The sequence below is a fragment of the Moschus berezovskii genome, chromosome 12, assembly GCF_049115385.1.
Source record: "Moschus berezovskii isolate FMDL1 chromosome 12, NW_MosBer_1.0, whole genome shotgun sequence".
NCBI classification, from domain to species: domain Eukaryota; kingdom Metazoa; phylum Chordata; class Mammalia; order Artiodactyla; family Moschidae; genus Moschus; species Moschus berezovskii.
The window spans coordinates 54,924,037-54,949,532 of NC_142471.1; the positions used below are offsets into that span (position 1 = coordinate 54,924,037).

At 39.5% G+C, this 25,496-nt stretch overlaps 1 protein-coding gene and 1 pseudogene across 2 annotated transcripts in view; both read left to right on the plus strand.

The window, feature by feature from the left end:
• Positions 1-579: 579 nt before the first annotated feature.
• Positions 580-12,492, plus strand: LOC129555163 (rab GTPase-activating protein 1-like; annotated as a pseudogene).
• A 1,534-nt stretch (positions 12,493-14,026) lies between these two features.
• Positions 14,027-25,496, plus strand: part of MINPP1 (multiple inositol-polyphosphate phosphatase 1) — a 41,494-nt gene continuing 30,024 nt past the window's right edge. Inside the window, exons 1-3 of one of the 2 annotated variants that reach the window (XM_055425161.2) lie at positions 14,054-14,840; positions 17,968-18,165; positions 22,151-22,248. In XM_055425161.2, the coding sequence (XP_055281136.1) occupies positions 14,204-14,840; positions 17,968-18,165; positions 22,151-22,248 (933 nt within the window). In that variant the 5' untranslated portion in view covers positions 14,054-14,203. Of the gene's footprint in view, positions 14,841-17,967; positions 18,166-22,150; positions 22,249-25,496 lie in introns of both variants that reach the window. The other variant, XM_088842122.1, reaches the window with a different exon arrangement.

Here is a 25,496-nt window from a genome sequence, read left to right on the forward strand (position 1 = left end):
TGCTCAGTGTAGGCCAAAGGGAAGGGAAACAAGACATTCCCATCAACTGTTGGTGGTAGTATAAACTGGTATTACATTTTTAAAGAACGAGTTGGTAACATCTACTGATAGCGAAACACTATCAGTGACTTAGAAATTCCATTTTCAGAAATTTTTCTTACATATAAACTCATATACAAGTATGTATGATTACTGCAACATAGCTTAACAGCAATATAACAGGAAACCATCTAATGTCATCATGAGAGGACTCATTAAATAATTATGGTACAGCCATAAGATAAAATGCTATGGAACCACTAAAAATAAAAAAATGCCTAAGATACATTTTTGGGTGAAAAAGTAAGCTAAAGGAAAGTTAGCTTAGTTTGATCCTCTGTGTGTGAATGTGTACATATACACATACGGATCATATAGATATACATGTTTGCATTCTAATAGCAAATGTCGGGATATATAAGAAACAATCGTTTTACCTTTGGAAATTTGAGTAGGGAAGATCAGAGAGAGGAAAACTTTTGCTCCCTATTTTATAATCTTTTATACTAATATTACACTTTAAAAAATACTGTCAAATTAAAACAGGGAATAGAAAAGAAGGTTGTGATTACAGTGTAGCAACTTTCTAACAAAGAATTAGCTATTGAAAGATGCTTTGGAATCTTATTAAGCCTAAGGTGAAACATGAAGAACTACGACATTTATTTACTGGAGATGTAATCCATGGGAAAGAGCTATGATGGGAGAGCTTATATTATCACTGGCATGTGGAATAGCAATGCACCAATATTTTGGCACTTAATGAAGAAACGCCAAAAGATAAACGAGTATATATGACTGTGACAAAGGATATGGTAGTCATGGAGGCAGTGGAGGCTATCTATTTTCAGCTGGAGACAGCTGTACATGTATACCCTGCAAAAGAGTGTTTGTGGCATTTTAGGAGAAACCCTGGAGAAGGCAATGGCAAGCCACTCCAGTACTCTTGCCTAGAAAATGCCATGGATGGAGGAGCCTGGTAGGTTGTAGTCCGTGGGGTCGCTAAGGGTCGGACACGACTGAGTGACTTCACTTTCACTTTTCACTTTCACACATTGGAGAAGGAAATGGCAACCCACTCCAGTGTTCTTGCCTGGAGAATCCCAGGGATGGGGGACCCTAGTGGGCTTCTGTCTATGGGGTCACACAGAGTCGGACATGACTGAAGTGATGCAGCAGCAGCAGCAGCAGGAGAAATCCTTTAACTTCTTCACAAGGTTGAAACAACCTGAGGGCAAAAGCCGTACCAATGCAGGAAATACATAAGGTGGTAAGTTGACAGTGCAAGTCTGAGAAGGTGGGACAATCACTCCTGTTGGTGGATGGGGTCCAGTGTCACCGTAGGAGGATGAAGCAGAAGAGGAGAGTGATAATGAACTCTCAAGTGTAACAGGTGGTGTGTCTAAGGACTGTCCTGAGACGATCCTATATTCTTGGGGAGAATTGTTAGGAAGATGGTACAGTAACCTTGGTGCACAACAGAAAGGGCTATCTGCTGTGGGAAAGAGTGGTGTTCCTGAAGCACTGAAGGAAGAGGTAATGATTAGCAGGATGCCATGACAACCGGGCAATGCTGGATAGATATCAATTTCTTATCACAATGAACTAAGCCCAGGAGAGTGATATTCATCATACATTTCCTGTATATAATTAAAGATACCAGAGGACATGGCCAGGAATTGCTCTACAAGATCTGCAAGGCCTACTCTATGATGAAGACATTCATCAAGAACCGTTTTTTCTTGCTGCTGTATTGCTGCTGCATATGCCAGAGGAACAGTATTCTGTGTTGGTGAAAATCAGGAATGACTATTTATAAGACTTCTACAAAAACAGCTTTGAAGACCATCACTGCAAATTCTACCAGTTAGAGAGACTGTCGAGGGAAGTCACTGGACCTGCACAGTCACTTTTCTGATCTGAACCTGGAAGCTCGTATGTATGAACCCCAGTGGTTTCTCACTCCTTTCACTGTCAAGTTCCCACTCTGCACGGTCTTCCATATCATTGGCTTACTGCTTTGTGAAGGATTGAACATAATCTTTCATTTAGCCTTGGCTCTCCTGAAGACCTCAAAGGGAGATTTTCTATAAGCTGAATTTGAAGGTACTTAAAAGTTCTTCAGAGCTCAACTTTCTAGAGTTAATCAGAGATGGCAGAGTAGGAGGGAGGCTCAAGAAGGAGGGAATATATGTACACATGTAGTTGAGTCACATTGTTGTACAGCAGAAACTAATACAACATTGTAAAGCAATAATTCAACTATTAAAAATTAAATTATTCAGAGATACAAGGCAGAGGAAAATGTAAGAAGGTTAATGGAGCGGGCTTGCAATATTAAGGTATCAACTAAGAAACTGAGGAAAAAAGAGAAAGAATATCAGACAATGTGAGTGTAATCTGCAACAGGAAGACTCAGCGGATCTATAGTTTGTATATTTGCAGTAACTCTCCTCTTGGGTTTATACTAGGAATCTTCATAAGCTGAGAAAAAAAGCAGGAAAAGGAAAGAGAGAAAGTGGCTATCAATCACCTTCAAAAATGAGAAAAAAGGAAAATCACAAAGTACTGTTTTAGCTGTGCATGGTCACATGCTAATCCACTTTATTCTTTTCCTTCATAGTATATTATATCCTTCAAGATCCCAAAGAAAAGCAATGATGTAGTCAAACATTTGGTTAAACATAGTAACTAGTTATATTTGTTCAACTCTATCACTAATAGTGTCAAGTTGCTGCTGCTACTGCTGCTAAGTCACTTCAGTCGTGTCCGACTCTGTGTGACCCCATAGACGGAAGCCCACCAGGCTCCCCCGTCCCTGGGATTCTCCAGGCAAGAACACTGGAGTGGGTTGCCATTTCCTTCTCCAATGTGTGGAAGTGGAAAGTGAAAAGTGAAAGTGAAGTCGCTCAGTCGTGTCCGACCCTTAGCGACCCCACGGACTGCAGCCTACCAGGCTCCTCCATCCATGGGATTTTCTAGGCAATAGAGAGCACTCTAAATGTCCAATACTTAAATTTTAAAGCAACTTAAAATGTTCATTGCCTCATACCAAGCTTCACATTTACATGATGTGCAAAAGTTATACATGTCTGTAGTACTTGGAAACATTTAGTGTTGATCAATTTGCAAACATTTTTATTTTTAAACAATTTAAAGAACATTGCCAAAAAAGCAAAGTGTGCCTGATGGACTAAAAATGAATTAGAAAGAAAAAAACTGAAATGGTAGAAAAAAATTTTAACACATTTTTTGTCGTTACTTTCCTTATATGTACTTTTTCCCATATATTATGAAAGCAAGGCATAACATTACAATAGAAAGCAAAAAGAATATAATGTGCCCCCTAATTCTGTCTATCCACAGATATTAATAGTAGAGTTTAACAACATGGTAGAGCTTTGTTCCTAAACACACACTTTTCTTTCCTCTGAACACAACCATCTTTCATCCTAAGGAGCCCTGTCATTCCTGTCACCAGCGTCTTAATGTTATTAGTTTTTAAACCTGAAGGAGGAAAAGGAAGGCTGAAGAATCCAAAAGGAGAATAATATAAAGAGGCAAATTGACTGAAATTAAACTTCATACTTCACAATTTTGTTCTGGATTAATTCTGAGGACTAAAAACTACCACATGCTACTCAATAACTGTTTGTCAAACAAACAAATGTGTCAACAAGCAAAATTGATTTAATACGTATCTATTAATATTTAATGTTCAATTTCTCATAAGAATGTTATTTCTATCTTCAGGATAAAAATTCAAAACAGTTTTCAGCCCCTGACATATTTATCTTGGGCCTGACACTGTCCCTTTCTGTTTTGACTCTGTTATATCATTGTATCTGAACCAACCACTCTGAGGTAACTAGCACGTTATCACATTACACTTTCCTCACTTTCTTAATCCTGTAACAGACATGAATATTTTGTTTAATCCTATGTACTTCAGTTGTTGCTCATGTGAAGAATAGATATCTTATCATTGGGATTTGTTTTGAGGGCAGAAATTCTATCACAGTAATTGGCCCAAATATTAAGAATCTAGAAATGCCTTAAAAAAACAAAGCAGCCATTCCTTATCTATATCCCAAATCATCAAATGTTTTCATATATTCTCCTTAAAATTTTTAAACTTCTTTAAAAATGTTTTATTGTATTCACATGTAAAAAGGAAGATAATAAGTAACCCCAAATTAAGCACCACTGCTTCTTACTTCAAAGAATGTCCTCTAGAATTCCTATTGTTTGCAAACTGTATATATATAAAATACTCATAGGAACAATAACAATTATTTAAGAACTTCAATAAATAATACTTTTGCCTAATGTACAATGTAGCAAAGTTCATTATAAAGAAGTTTCTCCCTTTTAAAAAAATTTTTCATTTATTTATTTTTGGTTGTACTGGGTCTTTGCTGCTGCGCACCGGCTTTCTCTAGTTATGGAGAGTAGGGACTCCTCTCTAGTTTCAGTGAGCAGTCTTCTCATTGTGCTGGCTTCTCGTGTTGTAGAGCACAGGCTCTAAAGAGTAGTTGTGGCACACAGGCTCAGCTGCCCCACAGTATGTGAAGTCTTCCCAGAGCAGGGATTGAATCCTGTGTCACCTGCATTAGCAGATGGATTCTTAACCACTGGATCACCAGGGAAATCCATGAAGAAGTTTTAATACAGAGGAGAACATTTTCCGTCCCCAGAAACTTTAAGAAAATATATTCTTCTTCAAGAACATTTAAGGTTTCCCAGAAACTTCCCAGTAGACTGACCTTCATATATTAGTGGCTGGAACTGAATCATACGTTCATCTTAAACTAAAACCGTTAAGAAAAACAGAGTTACCAGGATTAGTTTAAACCAGTCAGGATGTTTTTCCTGAGGTGGGACTAGTTTAACCTTCCTGAGAGGCAACTACCTGCACACTGACTCCAAGAAAATAAGGGGACTAAATGTTGCATGGTTAGCCAATAATAACTGCTCTAGTGGTGGTGGTGGTTTAGTTGCTAAGTCGTGTTTGACTCTTGTGACCCCATGGACTGTTGCCCACCAGGCTCCTCTGTCCATGGGATTTTCCAGACAAGAATATGGGAATGGGTTGCCATTTTCTTCTGCAGGGGCTCTTCCCGACCCAGGGATCGAATCTGTGTCTCCTGCATTCTAGGTGGATTCTTTACTGCTGAGCCACCAGGGAAGCCCAACAACTATAGTATTATACTATGTGTAAAATTTACTTTTTAGCCTCAGCTACAAGTGACACTCTTTGCAGTCACTGTTCATTTGTCAGGAATATGATAGGCATTAAGTATAGCTCTGTTTCCATCAATTGCATTCTAGACCTGGTTCTACCAAATGCTTGTTGACTTTAGGCAAGACACCTAACCTCTTGATTTCCACACCCAAACATGATATAAATATTGTTCTTCACATGCCAGGGGATAGCTGGGGAAATAATTATACTGAACAAATGCAAAGCTATCTTATTTTAGCTTCCCATACTGCCTGTTCTATTTTCATTTATTTATTCATTCATACACCCTTAAAACAAATATTTGTTGACAGTATGCTTTATATATGAAATAAATATTGGGGGATCAAAAAAGGTTTCACCATACCCCCTGCATTTAAGGTATTAACCAGTGAATGATTTAGGAACAATTAATCCAAGTCTATGCCCCAACCAGTAATGCTGAAGAAGCCGAAGTTGAATGGTTCTATGAAGACCTACAAGACCTTTTAGAACTAACACCCAAAAGAGATGTCCTTTTCATTATAGGGGACTGGAATGCAAAAGTAGGAAGTCAAGAAACACCTGGAGTAACAGGCAAATTTGGTCTTGGAGCATGGAATGAAGCAGGGCAAAGGCTAATAGAGTTTTGCCAAGAGAACATACTGGTCATAGCAAACACCCTCTTCAAACAACACAAGAGAAGACTCTACACATGGACATCACCAGATGGTCAACACTGAAATCAGATTGATTATATTCTTTGCAGCCAAAGATGGAGAAGCTCTATACAGTTAGCAAAAACAAGACCAGGAGCTGACTGTGGCTCAGATCATGAACTCCTTATTGCCAAATTCAGATGTAAATTGAAGAAAGTAGGGAAAACCACTCGACCATTCAGATATGACCTAAATCAAATCCCTTATGATTATACAGTGGAAGTAAGAAATAGATTTAAGGGACTAGATCTGATACATAGAGTGCCTGATGAGCTCTGGACGGAGGTTCATGACATTGTACAGGAGACAGGGACCAAGACCATCCCCATGGAAAAGAAATGCAAAAAAGCAAAATGGCTGTCTGAGGAGGCCTTACAAATAGCTGTGAAAAGAAGAGAAGCGAAAAGCAAAGGAGAAAAGGAAAGATATAAGCATCTGAATGCAGAGTTCCAAAGAATAGCTAGGAGAGATAAGAAAGCCTTCCTCAGTGATCAATGCAAAGAAATAGAGGAAAACAACAGAATAGGAAAAACAAGAGATCTTTTCAAGAAAATTAGAGATATCAAGGGACCATTTCATGCAAAGATGGGCTCGATAAAGGACAGAAATGGTATGGACCTAACAGAAGGAGAAGATATTAAGAAGAGGTGGCAAGAATACACAGAAGAACTGTACAAAAAATCTTCACTACCAAGATAATCACAATGGCATGATCACTCACCTGGAACCAGACATCTTGGAATGTGAAGTCAAGTGGGCCTTAGAGAGCATCACTATGAACAAAGCTAGTGGAGGTGATGGAATTCCAATGGAGCTATTTCAAATCCTGAAAGATGATGCTGTGAAAGTGCTGCACTCAATATGCCAGCAAATTTGGAAAACTCAGCAGTGGTCACAGGACTGGAAAAGGTCAGTCTTCATTCCAACCCCAAAGAAAGGCAACACCAAAGAATGCTCAAACTACCGCACAGTTGCACTCATCTGACACGCTAGTAAAGTCATGCTCAAAATTCTCCAAGCCAGGCTTCAGCAATATGTGAACCATGAACTTCTAGATGTTCAAGCAGGTTTTAGAAAAGGCAGAGGAACCAGAGATCAAATTGCCAACATCCGCTGGATCATGGAGAAAGCAAGAGAGTTCCAGAAAAACATCTATTTCTGCTTCATTGACTATGCCAAAGCCTTTGACTGTGTGGATCACAATAAACTGTGGAACATTCTGAAAGAGATGGGAATCCCAGACCACCTGACCTGCCTCTTGAGAAACCTGTATGCAGGTCAGGAAGCAACAGTTAGAACTGGACATGGAACAACAGACTGGTTCCAAATAGGAAAAGGAGTACATCAAGGCTGTATATTGTCACCCTGCTTATTTAACTTCTATGCAAAGTACATCATGAGGAACGCTGGGCTGGAAGAAGCACAAGCGGGAATCAAGATTGCCGGGAGAAATATCAATAACCTCAGATATGCAGATGACACCACCCTTATGGCAGAAAGTGAAGAGGAACTCAAAGGCCTCTTGATGAAAGTGAAAGAGGAGAGTGAAAAGGTTGGCTTGAAGCTCAACATTCAGAAAACGAAGATCATGGCATCTGGTCCCGTTACTTCATGGGAAATAGATGGGGAAACAGTGTCAGATTTTATTTTTTGGGGCTCCAAAATCACTGCAGATGCTGATTGCAGCCAGGAAATTAAAAGCCGCTTACTCCTTGGAAGGAAAGTTATGACTAACCTAGACAGCATATTAAAAAGCAGAGACATTACTTTGCCAACCAAGGTCCATCTAGTCAAGGCTATGGTTTTTCCAGTGGTCATGTATGGATGTGAGAGTTGGACTGTGAAGAAAGCTGATCGCCGAAGAATTGATGCTTTTAAACTGTGGTGCTGGAGAAGACTCTTGAGAGTCCCTTGCACTGCAAGGAGATCAAACCAGTCCATCCTAAAGGAGATCAATCCTGGGTGTTCATTGGAAGGACTGATGCTATAGCTGAAACGCCAATACTTTGGCCACCTGATGTGAAGAGTTGACTCACTGGAAAAGAGTCTGATGCTGGGAGGGATTGGGCGTGGGAGGAGACGGGGACGACAGAGAATGAGATGGCTGGATGGCATCACCGACTCGATGGACATGAGTTTGAGTGAGCTCCGGGAGTTGGTGATGGACAGGGAGGCCTGGCGTGCTGTGATTCATGGGGTCGCAAAGAGTCGGACACGACTGAGCAACTGTACTGAACTGACTTATTCTTGGAGTACAAAATCAGGGAAGTATAAGATGCCTTACAATGCAGTGTAAGGTATAAGACAAAAGTAAAGTGGGATAATGAGAGGTGTTGTTTGTGGAACCATAATAGTTGCTTCAATTGGCATGTGATCCACCCTATTTACTAAAGTGGCTGCAACCAAGTGTGTGGGTCCAGAGATGCCTACATTGCTTTTCTAGCTTAAGTATTAACTGGGTTTTAATATTTACTGATACATAATATAAGCAAAACAAGATGTGTTTATGCTACAACAAAACAGTGAATAAGAACTAACAGAAGACTCGTTACTGCCTGAGCTAGTGAGAAAAAAATGAAATTGCCATTTATGGACTAACTAAAAAAACTGCCTTCTGATGAACTAATAAACTTTTGTTCTGGAAGTTCCCCACTGCTTGGAATGATAAAAAAAAAAAACAACACTCATGGTTTCAAAGTCAGCTGACCAATTGTCTAAAAGATCCCACAGGTCAAAAATATTTTTCAATTTTGGAAAACTAACATTTCAGAAAAAATGTTAAAATACAACTGCTATTGTCTGTACTTGTTCTTAAAACATATAAGGGAGAAGAATGTCAGACTCTTTTTGATCCCATGGACTGCAGCCCACCAGGCTCCTTTGTCCATGGGATTCTCCAGGCAAGAATACTGGAGCGGGTGGCCACACCCTCCTCCAGGGGATCTTCCTGACCTAGTGTCTTTTATGTCTCCTGTACTAGCAAGCGGTTTCTTTACCACTGGTGCCACCTGGGAAACAATATATCAATATTTTGGATGGAGGAGACTTCTGGAGGGAATTATGCTTCTGGCATGTTGAAAATTGTTACAGAACAGGACTAGAAAGTGAAAAGCTACAGGTTCCTGCTATTAATGGAGTAGGAAAGCATAGAAAGAATATCAGTAATTTAAACTTACGATAGTTTTGTATCTGATTTCTCAAATAGTTCTGTGGATTCAGAACCAGTATTTGATGGGAGGGAAAAAATCCAACATCAAAATCCTAGGATTTTGACAGTAGAACACCAGAAAAGAAGCTTTGTCACTGCCAAATAACTCCCTTAGCAGGGTATAATAGAGAAAGTAAAACAGCAAGTCATCTCCATTATTGCTGTGTGGTTCAGTGAAGTTCTATTCATCAGTTGAAACAACTTAAACAGTTCACATTAGCTTTGCTATGCTGGAGAACAATATGGCGATGAGCTCCTTTGGAGCACAGCTATCCTGCATTCTGTGGAGCTTGTGATCCTTGGAGCCTCTACATTCAAGCAAGGTTGAAGGGACTGTGGTTGAAGCATGGGTACCTCTTCTGCTGGCCTCTTCTTTCACAGTAAAAAGCAAGTAAGCACCAAATCAATAACTGGCAAAGGAAAGATGAAACAGCAGGGCACTGAGATACTAGAGACAAAAGACAAGCCTAGAGACAAGACTTTCTTGGCAAAGGCACAAGGTAAGTTGCTTGATGTAGCTGTGAGATAATAGTTATCTATGAAAAACTGGCTACTTGTCAATTTACTTGATTAAAGAAGCAATGATAAACATTTTAATTTTGTTTGCTAAAAGTAACTGATATTTATTTGGGGCCAGGAACTAATGTAAACTGTTTCATTTAATCTTCTGGACAATCCCATGAGAATATTACTTTCCTCATTTTACAGAAAATAATTGAGGCAAAAGTTTATTTAAGATATCATAGATATTAAGTGATGGAGCTGGAATTTTAAAAGCCAGGAATTCTAACTTTAGAAATCATGTTCTTCATGCTCACTGTTCTTCCAGAGACTATCCTTTTCCTCACAGAATTTAGGTTTTTCTTTATCTTTTCTTTACCAGAAAGTCATCTTTCATAACTTTTTTTTGAGGGGGGCTACACCTAGAGCATGTGGGATCTTAGTTCCTCAACTAGGGATCGAGCCCTCACCCCCTGCCTTGGAAGCACAGGATCTTAAACACTGGACCACCAGGAAAATACTTTAATAATTTCTTTAAAAGTATAGTAGGTAGCTGTAATGTAAAATACTAAATATATGTCATCATGTAATCTTAAGAGTGGAATTACTTTACTGTTTTAAAAGTCCTATGAATAATCTGACAAAAATAACCTATTCTTTAATGTAGTCGATTGATTAGAAAAGAAGTTCTACTTAAGACAAATTAGAATAATGCAGAACAATAGACTTCAGTTGTTGTTGTTTTTTTCTTTTCCACTCTGACACAACAGATAATGTTCACTTCTGGATAAAATTGTATAGTCAGGTGCAATTTAAGTCTTTCATGTGGGTTGTCTCGGAGCTAACAACCCAAACTTCTGCTTGTTTCCCCTTTTCTCTTCACTCCAAACCTAAGCCATTTCCACATTCCATGTGACTTAATTCCCATTCCCCCATCTCTTCAGACTATCTTGCCTCTTATGTCACTGAAGAAGGTGAGACCACCAGGCTTGAAATGCATGAATTCTCTGCTGCTAGCCTAACAGATGTATCCAACTGTGTATCCATCCTTCCAGTCTTCCCTCAGAAGATAAAGTCTCCTCTCCTTTTGGTCCAAATTGCATTCTCTGTCTGTGCTCTTGGTTCTACCCTCTTCCATCTCATCGAGGAAGCAGAACCATGAATTTTCCATTTCATCTCTTGTGTTGTGGTAGATTTGTCAAATACATTGCTGCCATGCCCACAGCCTCAAGTGCGAAGGGAAACTATCCAGTCTTTATGTGAGATGAGTGGATTTTTTTTTTTAGAAAAGCTGTGAAATGATCTTTGATGTGTGTCTTGTCTGTGGAGGTCATTCACTTTAAGATGAAAGTTTATACTGCACAGTTGTTAGAGAACTAAGCATCTCAGCACAGGAATGATAACAACATTGAATATTATTTATGGTAAAAATATAATTCATAGCAGTCTGTAGGCTTTAATCATCTCCTATTCTCAAAGAATTCATGCAGTGTAGGTTCTAACATTCCTATTTTCAGATAAGGAAACCAAGCCTCAGAGAACGTAGGTAATTTTCCAAGGTTAATGAGTCACTGAGCTGGAGTCTGGATACAAAGCTTATGAAATTTCTGTTCTCTTCATGCTAGATTTTCCAAGGCAAAAACATTAACATGAACTTAATCCAGTTTTATCATTTGCCATTCTGGCTTGACATCAAAAATAATTGGAGTTGGTTTATGTAAATATATAATCAGCATAAAAGAACAGATGAACAATTAGAGGAAGAAAAATAAAATCAAGCTGGGGCAAATCTAGTGTTTTGGAAGTTAAACATATTCTCTAAAGATTGTTGCAATAGGAAGGAGTGATGCTGTTAGGATTTCGTAGCTCCTGAGGACTCAAAAGATTGATCATGAGACATGATCATTATTTATTTATTTATCGCACTGGGTCTTCATTGTTGCACTTGGGCTTTCTCTAGTTGCGGAGGGTGTGGGCTTCTCATTTTGGTGGCTTCTCCTTGCAGATCAAGGACTCCAGGTGCATAGGCTTAGTTGCTCTGCAGCATGTGAAGTCTTCCCTGAAGAGGGATCGAACCCCTGTTCTCTGCATTGGCAGGCAAATTCTTAACCACTGGACCACCAGGGAAGCCTGAGGTGATTATTAAATACATATATGTATTAAGTAAATACATAATAAAATGTGTGTATTTTATTAAGTAAAATACACTATTATGTAAAACATAGTGAGATGCATCTGGCACAAATGTTTGCTTAATGAACCGTAACTAATAAGGACCTACTGTACACCATGGTGAACTCTATTCAATACTCTGTAATGGCCTTATGGAAAAAGAATCTAAAAGAGTAGATAGATGTATAACTGATTCATTTTGCTATACACCTGAAACTAACACAACATTGTAAATCAACTATACACCAATAAAATTTTTTTTAAAAAAGGAAGTCCATAAAGAAAGAGTAGATGTTCATTAACATTAATTTGAGCATAGCTCTGTGAAATATCACTGACATAAATATTCGGGCACTAACATTCCAAAATACGGTATAACAAAAAAGAACATATTCTAAAAATGGTTACCTGTCACAGTTCTTAAAATTTTGAAGCATTCAAGTTGGAATCTATTCTTGATTTTACACCCATTTTCCTCACTGCTTAACGTTCACAGGTACACGTTTCTGGACCAGAGGGGCACTTTTATGGATAAAAAGAATAAAGATAGAGATGCTCTTACCAAGAGCAATTACCAAAAGACACTTACCAAAAGTGTCTTTGAAGGAAAAGCTACACTTAGAAAAACATAACCCAAACTTCCTATTTGGATCATTCTATGACTTCTTTGGGCTTCCCTAGTGGCTCAGTCAGTAAAGAATCCACCTGCAATGCCGAAGACACGGGTTCAATCCATGGGTCAGGAATACCCCCGGAGAAACGCATGGCAATTCACTCCAGTATTCTTGCCTAGCTGCAGTCCACAGAGGCGCGAACAGGCAGATACGACTGAAGCAACTGAGCATGCATACATAATTTCTTTAATACTCTTTCCTAGCTGGCATATGAGAAGGCAATGGCAAGCCACTCCAGTACTCTTGCCTAGAAAATCCCATGGATGGAGGAGCCTGGTAGGCTGCAGTCCGTGGGGTCGCTAAGGGTCGGACACGACTGAGTGACTTCACTTTCACACATTGGAGAAGGAAATAGCAACCCACTCCAGTGTTCTTGCCTGGAGAATCCCAGGGATGGGGGAGCCTGGTGGGCTTCCGTCTATGGGGTCACAGAGTCGGACACGACTGAAGTGACTTAGCAGCAGCAGCTGGCATATAAACTAGGATTCAAGTGGAAAAGGACAGAGTCTGGTGGCTCAGATGGTAAAGAATCTGCCTACAATGCAAGTGACCCGGGTTTGATCCCTGGGAAGATCCTCTGGAGAAGGAAATGGCAACCCACTCCAATATTCTTGCCTGGAGAATTCCATGAACAGAGGAGCCTGGCAGGCTACAGAGCATGGGATTGCAGAGGGTCAGACACGACTGAGAGACTAAGTGGAGAAACCAAGGTACTGTTCAGACTTATTTCTGGAGTGAGATTCCGAGCAATAACCTACAAAAAACCCAGGGGTTGATTTGAGTATGTAATTATGTGGCAGGACGAGTCTGGACTCAAAGTGGTGGTAAATACAGACCTCGTTTGCTTCACAAAGATTAGCTCATACTTAATAATGGGGCAAATCTGTTGGACCATGACTCAACGCGCCCGAGTTATCAGGATTGCTGTCTCTACTGGCTAAACTTTCGGTATCAAGATAGTACTTCTGGGATGCTGTCTCGCTGATGTCAGCTTTGCCGCTCCATGTCAAGAAAATACCAAAGGTTCAGGAATTACATTTCCTGGAGAACTGAGCCTCTTTCCAGGTTCTTCTCTGCCTGCTGTAAAAGGGCAACTCAAACCTTGGGCTTTGGAGGTCTGCTGGGGCAGGATCCACGAATCTACATTTTCATCAAAGGCTTCAGGCAGATTTGATGCAGCTGGTTCAAACTACATTTTGAGAAACAGAGTACAATGTTAAGAATGATGACACAAGAGTCAGCCGTTAAAACGTGTCCTGTTTTGGCAGCTGTGGAGACTAAGCCTGAATCCGGGTTCATTCACAACCAAGAGAATGAAAACAGCGGGGGAGTCTTCGAGTCAGTCCCTGAGGCGCCAGCTATGAGGAAACTCGCCCACGTTCCAGGGCAGGACATGCAGGCTCCACCTTAGCCACAGGTCTCCGAAACTCCTCGGAGGTTTCTGCCGGCTTTGCCTGAGCCACGGGTCCACTGGGCTGCTCGCTGCATCCCGCCCGTCCTCTCGGCGCTCTGCCAGCCACCGCTCCCTCTGGAGAGCCGGAGTGCTGAGGACGCTCAGTACATCCCGGGGGCCCCGGCCGGAAGCGCCCTTCAGGCCCGCCCCCTGCCCACCGGAGCCGGAAGTCGGCGACCCAGCCAGCACGTCACCCTCCGCGGGTCGCAGCGCACCATGGTCCGCGGCCCGTGCAGCCTCGTCAGGGTCTCCGCAACGCCCGTCGCGGCCCTGGCTGTGGCGCTGGTCTCGTCGCTCTCTCGCTGCTCCCTCCTGGAGCCGGAGGACGGTGTGGTCTCTGCGCTCAGCCCCTACTTCGGCACCAAGACTCGCTACGAGGATGCCAACCCCGGGCTGCTGCCGGACCCCGAAGCGCCGCGGCGGGACCCGGAGTTGTTAGAGGAGACCTGCACGCCGGTGCAACTGGTCGCCCTCATCCGCCATGGCACCCGCTACCCGACGACCAAACAGATCCGCAAGCTGCGGCAGCTGCACGGGCTGCTGCAGGCCCGCGGCGCCGAGGATGGCCGGAGCCGCGCTGCCGGCCGCGGCGACCTGGGCGCCGCGCTGGCCGACTGGCCGCTGTGGTACGCCGACTGGATGGACGGGCAGCTGGTGGAGAAGGGGCGGCAGGACATGCGGCAGCTGGCCCTGCGCCTGGCCTCCCTTTTCCCAGCCCTCTTCAGCCGAGAGAACTACGGCCGCCTGCAGCTAGTCACCAGCTCCAAGCACCGCTGCGTGGACAGCGGCGCCGCCTTCCTGCAGGGGCTCTGGCAGCACTACCACCCCGGGTTACCGCCACCCGACGTCGCAGGTGACCACCCTGGGCCGCCCCCAGATCCTGGACTTCCCCGACTCCAGCCTCTCCTCGCTTCCCTCTGACCCCGGTCCCCCGTCCTTCCCGCCCACCCCGCGCCCATCCTTTGGGATGTTCAGCACTTGACTCTCTCTCTTCTCAAACATAATGTTCGTTTATTCTTTCATCAGGGATGAATTTGGTTGCCTTCTACGTACAGGAATCTGTAGTAGACGTTGGGGGATCCAATAGTAAAGGAGACAGGCCAGGGAAGTTTTTGATTAACCATTCCCCAAATGAATTTCTCTCTCTGAGCACCAACCCTTGTCCCTTTCCTCTCTGAAAGCGAGTTCTACAGTTGGGCACACCTTTGTTTTTTTTTTTTTAATTCAGTACAATCTATGAGTTTTTTCCTCAGGCTTTACCTCTGATACTATTTGGATTTTATTTTTTTCATTAACAACTTTTTCAGATATCAGTTCTAGACCTACAGCCTATTTTAGGAAGCTGCTCTCGGATTTTCTTTACTGCTCTGCTTTTTTCTTTTTTGTTCTTGCATGTACTGTAGAGTTACTCTCTTTGTAGCTGTGGTCCATGGTCATGGCATAGTACTTTACTAATTTATTCCATTATTTAGGCTTTTGCAAAGTTTGGGAGATCATCTAGCATTGCTCTTATTTTACAGGTCATGATGCTGAGCCCAAGAATATCCTTTGCTGATTGTCCTTTCTTAGTTTAAGGACTAAGAGTCAGGCCCAGAATCCAGGCCTTCTGTTTTCTCTGGAATGATGCTTTTTTCCTTTTAGAAAGTGTTTTAATAGTCATAGACAACAATAATAATAATAGCAAACACTTAATGCTTGCTGTGTGCCAGGCATGCCTCACACTTACTTCTCATAATCTTTACAACAGCTCTCTGAACTTGATGGCATTTTCACCCGTCTTAACAGGTGAGGAGGTTGAGACATAGAAAATAATTTGCCTAATTTCAGCTGACTGGGTATGGACCCAGGGAAAATGATTTAGAATTTGATCTTTTAACCGTTGCACTATATGTACATCTTCCATTTGTCCTATAACTTAAGGATAAGAATGAAAACATGACATTTTTGTGCCAGAGAGATGAACAAGTGTTAGTCCTTCTTGATCAACTTTAAGGTCAAAGTTGAGGTGAGGCATCATTTAGCTTTAAAAAGCCCAAGTGAAAAATAAATTAGAAGTAGACTGGTTTGTCATTTCTCAAATAGCATCCTCTCTTCAGCCATCTCCAAGGGGTTCTTCCATTGACAATGTCATGTTACCGCTCTGTGGGTAACTTATTTTGCTGACTTGTGTTTAGTCACTTGTTGAATTGTGCTTTTTAATTAAATAGCTAGACCTTTTTCCATTAATACGAGTGAAAATTTCCCACAATTTTTAATATTAGCTGAATGTTGGTATACACTAGTGTATACCAGAAAGGAACTACTGGACCTTCTGGGATGAATGAATTTTTGCCCTTAAATGGCATTGTGAGAATTAGCTTTTGCCAGCCCTGGGTCAGAATAGTTCAGGATAAGCCACCCCTCACCATTTTCAGTCTCAGAGATTAAACCTTTTGCTTAGCTGCATTGTTATTATCTACAGACAATTGTTTTGCCTGTTTTGTACATCTGGGCTTTGGAGGGAAGCCACTGAATTGGATTTTGTATTCTTACAGAAACAGAACAATGCCTTTGTTTCTGTTTAAAGAACAGCAGTAATTCGATAATAGCAGGGGTGAAGGCAATAGCAACCCACTCCAGTACTCTTGCCTGGCAAATCCCATGGACGGAGGAGCCTGGTAGGCTGCAGTCCGTGGGGTCGCTAAGGGTCGGACACGACTGAGCGACTTCACTTTCACTTTTCACTTTCACACATTGGAGAAGGAAATGGCAGTCCACTCCAGTGTTCTTGCCTGGAGGATCCCAAGGACGGGGGAGCCTGGTGGGCTGCCATCTATGGGGTTGCACAGAGTCGGACACAACTGAAGCGACTTAGCAGCAGCAGGGGTGAATTATTCAGATCCACTTAGGAAATTTTGAGGCCACAGAAAAAGATGATAAAGATGACTTATTTTCCTAGTCAAGTTGTTTCTTAAAAACTATAATCCAGTTGCCAATTCAGTGGGCTTAATTAATTTCAGGATTTGAAATGAATACATACACATACACAGAGATATTTTCACAGACACATCCAAAACAAAATGGTATAACAAGACATAATTTTCTCATTTTAATTACAGAAACAATATTATGTACTATTATTACTTAGTGTTCTTGTCATAGTAAATTTTTGGAGAAATGATTACCGAAATCTGTGTATTTTAAATATGACTGAGAAAACTTAAAAGGCACTCCAGTAGTTGGAACATGATTATGAAAGTTTTTCTAGTATGCATTTGTTCCTTAATTGAAGAAATAATGTAATATATAAAATTCTAAATGGAAAGTTATGTAGGCACTCCAGTTAGAAAATAAACCAAATCAGAAACATATGCACAATGAAATACATAATACCTGAAACTTTAACATATCTTGTGTTGTTGTCAATAGTTTTTGTCCAAAGCAGTCTTTTGTAAAGTAACATAGATTTGAGAAAGTTAATTGAGAAAATAAAATGCTCTTTATTTAGACTTTGGATTAAAGTAGTAAAACAGAATCTATCTTGAATTCTCTCTCACCTTGTTATTAGAAGCTTTGCTAATTTTTAGTTTGATTTCTCAAATTTCCCATGCCTGATAGAAACAGTACCTATGTAATACATTTTTGCAGTTCTTATGACATTCATGTCAAATCATTTGTTATTTTCTTTAAGAAAACATTCATTTCAGTTTATTTCATAGTGTAGTATTGCTCTAACATTTTATTTTATCTTTGATGTTCTCTGTTTCTTTAGTCTTTTTTTAGCATCTTTTTTTCATCCTCTTATGAACTAACAGTCTTTAGAAGTGGGAAATAGTTTTGCCGCATGTCTTTCATAAGCAGTGTGTTTACTTATTTTAGATATGTTGAGGTGTGAATAGGTTTTTAGTGTTCCTCTTTATACTTGAAACAAAATTTTCAGTAATTTGAAATTGTCATTCCTGTCAATATTGTATACACACAATATTTTTTTCTCCTTTCAGATATGGAGTGTGGACCTCCAAGAATTAATGATAAATTAATGAGGTTCTTTGATCATTGTGAAAAGTTTTTAAGTCAAGTGGAAAGGAATGCTACTGCTCTTTATCATGTAGAAGCCTTCAAAACTGGACCAGAAATGCAGAACATTTTAAAAAAAGTTGCAGATATTTTGCAAGTGCCAGTCGACAACTTAAATGCAGGTAATGTGACTGTGATGTTGCATTTGAACTCTGAAATAATTTAAGTGATTTTTAAACTCTAAATATGGAAAAATATGGAAGCATAAAGTTATTCCTTTTAAAGGACCACAATTGATTTTACATTGAGAAAATAATGTATTCTTGGTCAAGAAGATTCTATATCTCATGTTTACTATTTTTAGGTTCAGATTTTTCTTTGAGTTTTATGTAAGTTAATAAACAAAATTCTTGATGTATACTGGATTTTATTTTTTTTTTTGAGGGCAAAGTTATATGAAGCTTCAACCCCAAGCATTATTTGCAAAACAAAAAATTTTCTTTTCTGAATTATCTCTTCCTAAAGTAATATAAATGGAAAATCATAAAAATTCTTTAGCTTTTAAAGCAGTTCAGAAGTACATGTTAATGTTTGAAAGGGATAAAATTTTAGAAAAGTGTGATTTTTTTTTTTTTTTCCTTTGAGGCTTTTATCCTGGAGATTTTGAGAAAGTGAACAGACATATCTGTCATAAGCTGTTGCAGTGGATGGGTTGGCTGCAATTTATCATGCAACCTGGGTTAAAGGAAACACTGTTAATAATTGTGCTGGGAGAGCAGGTGGAAAACCAGGATGCATGTTCACCTAGCAATGAGAAATTAAGAAAAATAATAAAAAAATTTCCCCTGTTTTCTATGAATGTGTAATCCATACAGCAGATACTGACCAATCTATATATAGAGTGTGATTTCTTTATAGTGTGAATAAATTTCCAAGGACTAGAAGTAGGAGATGTTGGGAACAAATTAAGTAGACTAGCATCTGTTGATCTGGTGTCTAAATGCTTTAATGAGTGCATGCTCAGTCATGTCAGGCTCTTTGTGACACCATGGATGGTAGCCCTCCAAGCTCCTCTGTCCATGAAATTCTCTGGGCAGAAATACTGGAGTGGGTTGCCATGCCCTCCTCCAGAGGATTTTCCCAACCCGGAAATCAAACCCCAGTCTCCTGCAGTTCCTGCATTGGCAGGCAGATTCTTTACCACTGCACCACCTGGAATGCCAAAGGATCAGAAAAGTGAAGATGCCTAGACTAGCATTTAAAATTGAGTTTTTTCGCGTTCTTCAACTGGCTGTGCATTGGAGTCATTTGCATAGCTTAAAAAATTACTTATTTGGGAAATAATTCAAGTACATAAATAATAATAAAGGGTAATATAATGAGTATCTGTGTACCCACAACTTAGTTTGATCAGATTTTAAAATTATGCTTCAGTTAGTTGCTTTAAATAAATTGAGGGCCCTTAGGCCCTCTCCAGGGAGAAGGCAGTGGCAACCCACTCCGGCATTCTTGCCTGGAAAATCCCATGGACAGAGGAGCCTGGTGTGCTGCAGTCCATGGGGTCGCTAAGAGTTGGACACAACTGAGCAACTTCACTTTCACTTTTCACTTTCATGGATTGGAGAAGGAAATGGCAGCCCACTCCAGTGTTCTTGCCTGGAGAATCCCAGAGACGGGGGAGCCCGGTGGGCTGCTGTATATGGGGTTGCACAGAGTCGGACACGACTGAAGTGACTTAGCAGTTTAGCAGCAGCAGGCCCTCTCCAGGATCTCATTCCTTTCCTTTTCTCCCCACAGGTAACTATTGTTATTAATTGAGCATTTAAGTCATCCCATGCCAGTTTTTAATGTTTATATTTATGTACCTAAATGGGATATAATTTGCAGATTTTTAAACTTTTAGGAATGATATCAAACTATGATATCAGTCTGAAATTTGATTTTAATTCAAGTTTGTATTTTTTTATTTAATTCATGTAATTCTAGTTCTACGTTTATACTTATGTATAGAATTACATTATATAAATACCAGTATATAGCCATTATTCTCTTCAGTTCAGTCGCTCAGTCGTGTCCGACTCTTTGCGACCCCATGAATCTCATCACTCCAGGCCTCCCTGTCCATCACCAACTCCTGGAGTTCACCCAGACCCATTTGCACTGAATCGGTGATGCCATCCAGCCATCTCATCCTCTGTTGTCCCCTTCTCCTCCTGCCCCCAATCCCTCTCAGCATCAGAGTCTTTTCCAGTGAGTCACCTCTTCGCATGAGGTGGCCAAAGTATTGGAGTTTCAGCTTTAGCATCAGTCCTTCCAATGAACACCCAGGACTGATCTCCTTTAGGATGGACTGGTTGGATCTCCTCGCAGTCCCAGGGACTCTCAAGAGTCTTCTCAGTGAACATTTAAGATTGTTTAAGATTTTTTTTAAAAAAACTGTTTCTAGTCTCTGAATTGACAAGGATTTTTGTGTTTTGGACTTCTCCGGTGGGTCAGTGGTAAAGAATCTGCCTGTCAATGTAGGAAACATGGGCTTGATCCCTGGGTCAGAAAGATCCCCTGGAGAAGGAAATGGCAACCTGCTCCAGTGTTCTTGCCTGGGGAATCCCATGGACAGAAGAGCCTGGTGGGCTATGGTCTGTGGGGTTGCAGAAGAGTAAGACATGGCTTAGCAACTGAAAACAACAACAAATTTGTGTTTTACCGATTGGGTGAGAGCAGCTTTTTGGAGACAATGTTAGCATCATGGTTGAAATCATGGATTCTGGAATTGGACTGTTTGCATTTGATTCTTGACTTTGTTATATTTTTTAATAACTCTGATCTTTGTACATCACAAGTTCCTTAATAACTATGTCATGGTTTCTTTCTGTGTAAAAGAGATATAGGAATTGTACCTGCCTCATAGGATTATTGGAAGGATTATATTAGATTTATTCATGCAAAGCATTAACACAGTACCTGGCACAGAGTAGCTGCTCGAAAATACTTTAGTTATTTAAATACCTTTTTTTACACAGAAAGGTGAAGTTGAATGTATTTTTTATAATTTATTCTTATTTAGAAATGTAGCTGCATAATTTTTTTAAATTGTGTTATTTCAAAAATATATATGATACATTTTTAGGTCAATACTAGTTTAAAGTTATTTACCCCATCATTAAGTTTTACTGGTCAGATAGGCTGAAACTAATACAGTCCAAATTCTTTGTATAGGAAATTACTTTTCTACTGAAGTTTTTCTTAGTTTTTAACTCTTTCAAATAATGCAACAGTGAGCATCCTTATATCTGCTTTTTGCACTTGAGAGTTTATAAGATAAATATAGGTAGACTTATTGGATTAAGGAGCATGAATATTTTACATCTTGACATATATTACCAAATTGTTCTCTGAAAGTACAGAAAAACTTATATCAGCAATATATGAGAATGCTCATTTCCCCTAATTCATCCATTAGTGGATATTATTAGTCATTTTGACTTTTACCAATTTGATTAATGAAAAATGATATCTAGCTTTATTTTGTGTTTCTTTGGTTATTGTAAAGTTGAACATCCTTTCAGATGTTTATTAGTTATTTCATTCCTTCTGTGAATTGCCTCTTTATAAACCTTGGCCATGTTCTGTTGGATTATTCTGTTTTTTCTCATTGAACATAGGTACCCTTTATGTATTATATAGATGTGTTAATTATATATTCTTTACTATTGCTTGACAAAAGGATAAATGCTTTGCCTATTTTGTGTCGAGATCCAGGGAGCCTAGAATGAGTTACCCAAGATAATTAGTGGCAGAGTCAGGTCTCATAGTATGATTTTCCCTCTTTCTCTCCTTCTTGACCCTTTGTTCCACCTTCCTCCTGACTCCTCACTTACTCTGCCCTTTTTCTCTCTCTTTTTTATATCCTTCTCTGTACTTCCGTCTTAATAGTTACAAATTGTTGTGTAGTTAAAAAACTGTTCAATAAATGTCCCTTGTTATTGCTAATTTTCAAGTTGGGGATTAAAATCTTTTATAACTTTATCCCTCCTCTACCAACCCTCTAAAATTAACAGAATCAAACTATGTTTTCTGTAGTAAGTCCTTGGCATTCTATTGACATTCAGCCTTTGGAAAACTGCATAAAATAGTAACGCACAAATTTTACTTTTTTTTTTTTCTCAGATTTAATTCAGGTAGCTTTTTTCACCTGTTCCTTTGACCTGGCAATTAAAGGTGTTAAATCTCCTTGGTGTGATGTTTTTGACATAGATGATGCAAAGGTATGTATTACTTTTGGAGTTTCTTTGCTTTCTTTGCATGGTTTTTATTGTTACTTGAAGCAGCTTTTCATAAAAGAGTAGGGAACATTAAGTGTCTTGGACTAGTTCATATTTTTCTTAACAAAGATTAATTGTTCAGATGGGACCTATCTGTTTGTAAATAGTTTGTGTTCATAAAACTCTGGGAAACATTCTTCATTGTGATTTGATTTCTAGGTTCACCCGTTTAAAAACCTACTTAACCCATCATCAAATTTTACTGCTATAAAGGATTGTAGAGCTAATATAATCCAAATTCTTCTTTTTATAGGGTGAATGGATTTCCAAAGTTCAGAGAGGATGAATGGATTTCCAATACCTATTCTTTTATACAGTTTTCGTAATATATTAAGTTCTGCGCTCTACCTGGTGATGGCAGTAATTCATCTACAGTTTCTGCCTGCCTAGTTGGTATTCCCTTTTTTCCTCTTCATTCATATGGCTTCTTTGTAGAAGCCAAACTATTTTTGGAGCTGTTCCAATGTATATTTCTATCTTTAGGCTTCTTCCCATATCTTTTTTTTTCTCACTTTGTACTCTTTTTTTTTAATGATTATTTTATTTTCTTAAGTCTTTAGAATTCATGATATTGTATTATAGTTTTCATCTGCTCTGTAGAATTTCTAGGGTGAGGAGGCTTTTTTTCTGGCTGTTTTATCTGTGTAGCTGTCTTGTTTTTAATTTGTATGTTTGTATAGACACCAGCACCTTTTTAATTACTCATCTTTGCAGTGAGTTCAGCTTCTCTTTCTCAAGTGGCCAATAGGGATGAGCCTATTGGTTCAGAGATAAGTAGTGTTCCTTATAATTTAGAGTTTTTCTCTGAGATTCTTTGTAGAACACTTCATGTAAAGGTGGATGGTCAGTATGTTTCCTGTAATGGTGTTGCAGACTGTTCAGGGAGGCGCCTCTTAAACTTCATTGTTTCAAGCAAGGATTGCTGGATTTACTTCTGCAAGTGTACCATATGCTTTGAGGATCTATCTTCTGCTGGTTTCATCTGAGATGTTTTGTTTGATTTTTACTGCATTTGGCAGTCTGTCCTCATTTATGGTGGTGGCTCAGGGTACAGAGGATTTTCGATTCTTGTTTTTTAGAGTGATTTCTGAGAGAAGAGAGCAGATGTATCTTTATATTTTCTAGTTAAGAGCACTTTCAGTTTTTCATTATAAAATATGTTTGGCATAGTCACCAGTAGTTATCCTTACCAAGTTAAGGAAATTTCTGTTTCTTGTCTACTAAAACTTTCTATTTGTTTATTGTTTTTAAAATTAAGAATGTGCTGAATTTCTGACATCTAGGAAGATGACTATTTTTTCTTCTTTAATCTTCTAGCATAGTTAATTACATTAGTACGTTTTCTAGTATTGTGCTTGTATTCCTTCTTTCTTATGATAGATTCTTTTATTGACTGATTTTTCTCCTAGTTAATGTTATGTTTCTTGTTTCTTCATGTATTTCTAGTAATTATTTATTAGATAATGGACACTGTGAATGTTACGGTGTTGAATACCTAGATTTTATCTTTTAAGTGTTGAATTTTGTTTTATTCTTCAGTTCAGTTACTTGTGGAACAGTTTGATCCTTTTGAAGCTTCATTCTTCCTGAGTTTCATACTCTAGACCTGACCTTACAAAACTCAGACACAAGACTTCACTTATACACGTCTTTACTATTAAAGTATGACCCTTTGGCATCCAGATTGAAATACTGGATCTCTTGGTGTCTGTGGAAGCTCTCTACTTAAGCTGCTTGGAACGTGAATATCTCTTAGCCTTAGTGCTACTGCTAAGTCACTTCAGTCATGTCTGACTCTGTGCGACCCCATAGATGGCAGCCCACCAGGCTCCCCCGTCCCTGGGATTCTCCAGGCAAGAACACTGGAGTCAGTTGCCATTTCCTTCTCCAGTGCATGAAAGTGAAAAGTGAAAGTGAAGTCGCTCAGTCTTGTTCGATTCTTCGTGACCCCATGGACTGCAGCCTACCAGGCTCCTCTGCCCATGGGATTTTCCAGGCAAGAGTACTGGAGTTGGGTGCCATCGCCTTGTGCTAGCTCTGCAGTTGATCAGCTTACAAATCCCATAACATTAGCAACATAATCAAGGGGATACCCACCACCCACCCACACCTCCATGATTTTTGGAGTTCTTTTTCTGTGTAGCTTCTTCCTTTCTTCTCTAACCTAATTCCAGTCACTTCAGACTTAGTGAACTGAGTACTGACTCCTTGACTCAGCAAGACTGCTGCATTTTGCTTGACATTCTTTTCCCTGTGTCAGTTTCAGAGTGCTGCTTCTTTTTCATTTCTGATACTATTTTTGTTTCATTTCTTAAAAAGATTTGGCAAAACTTTGTCTAATTCTTTTTATTTTCATTAAAAAATTTTTACTTTGTCCTTTTGTTAACTTCTTGATTTAATTACCTCTTTAGCAATCCACTCTAGTATTCTTGCCTGGAGAATCCCATGGATGGAGGAGCCTTGTAGGCTAGAGTCCACGGGGTCGCAAAGAGTTGGACATGACTGAGCAACTTCACTTTCACTTTTAATACTTGTTGAGTTTTGTTTTTAGTACATGGCACTGGCCTGTCCTTGCTCTTGCTTTTAAACTTACAGCTAGCACTTAATTTCTGTAGGGACTTTTCTGGGGAGAATGGCTCATAACGGCTACATAGTCTTCTCTTCTACCTCTTTTGGATTGCAATTTTTTATCCTCTACCTTTGGTGTTGGATCAAATGATACATGAATACAAGTTTTAACATTCAGATAAAGGCTACCTTAATCACTGACTCCAAGTTAAGAGCTCTCCACAGAAAATCTACCATTCTTGTCAGTTTGATGTGTACTTTTCAACCTTTTAATGTATGAGTGTATTTTGGTAGTAAATGGTATTGTGCTGTATTTATTCTACTTTTTTTCTTTAACAAATGTCTTTTACAAAAATACAGAAATTCACAAAACAATTGGCATTTATTGAACAGTGTCTGTGTGCTAAGGGCATTTTTGAGGACTTTGCACAATTCTGAGGAGGTGCTGGAACTCTCAGCAGATAATGAAGAAAATCTCAACTAAATTATGGAATGTGTCCAAGATTTCAAAACTAAAGAGATCCAGCATTTTTAATAGATCTGTGAAAGGGATAAGGCTCCAAACATTGGAAATAACTGCATAAATTATAGCTTTCAATTACTTCTCAGGAAAATGAAAAAAG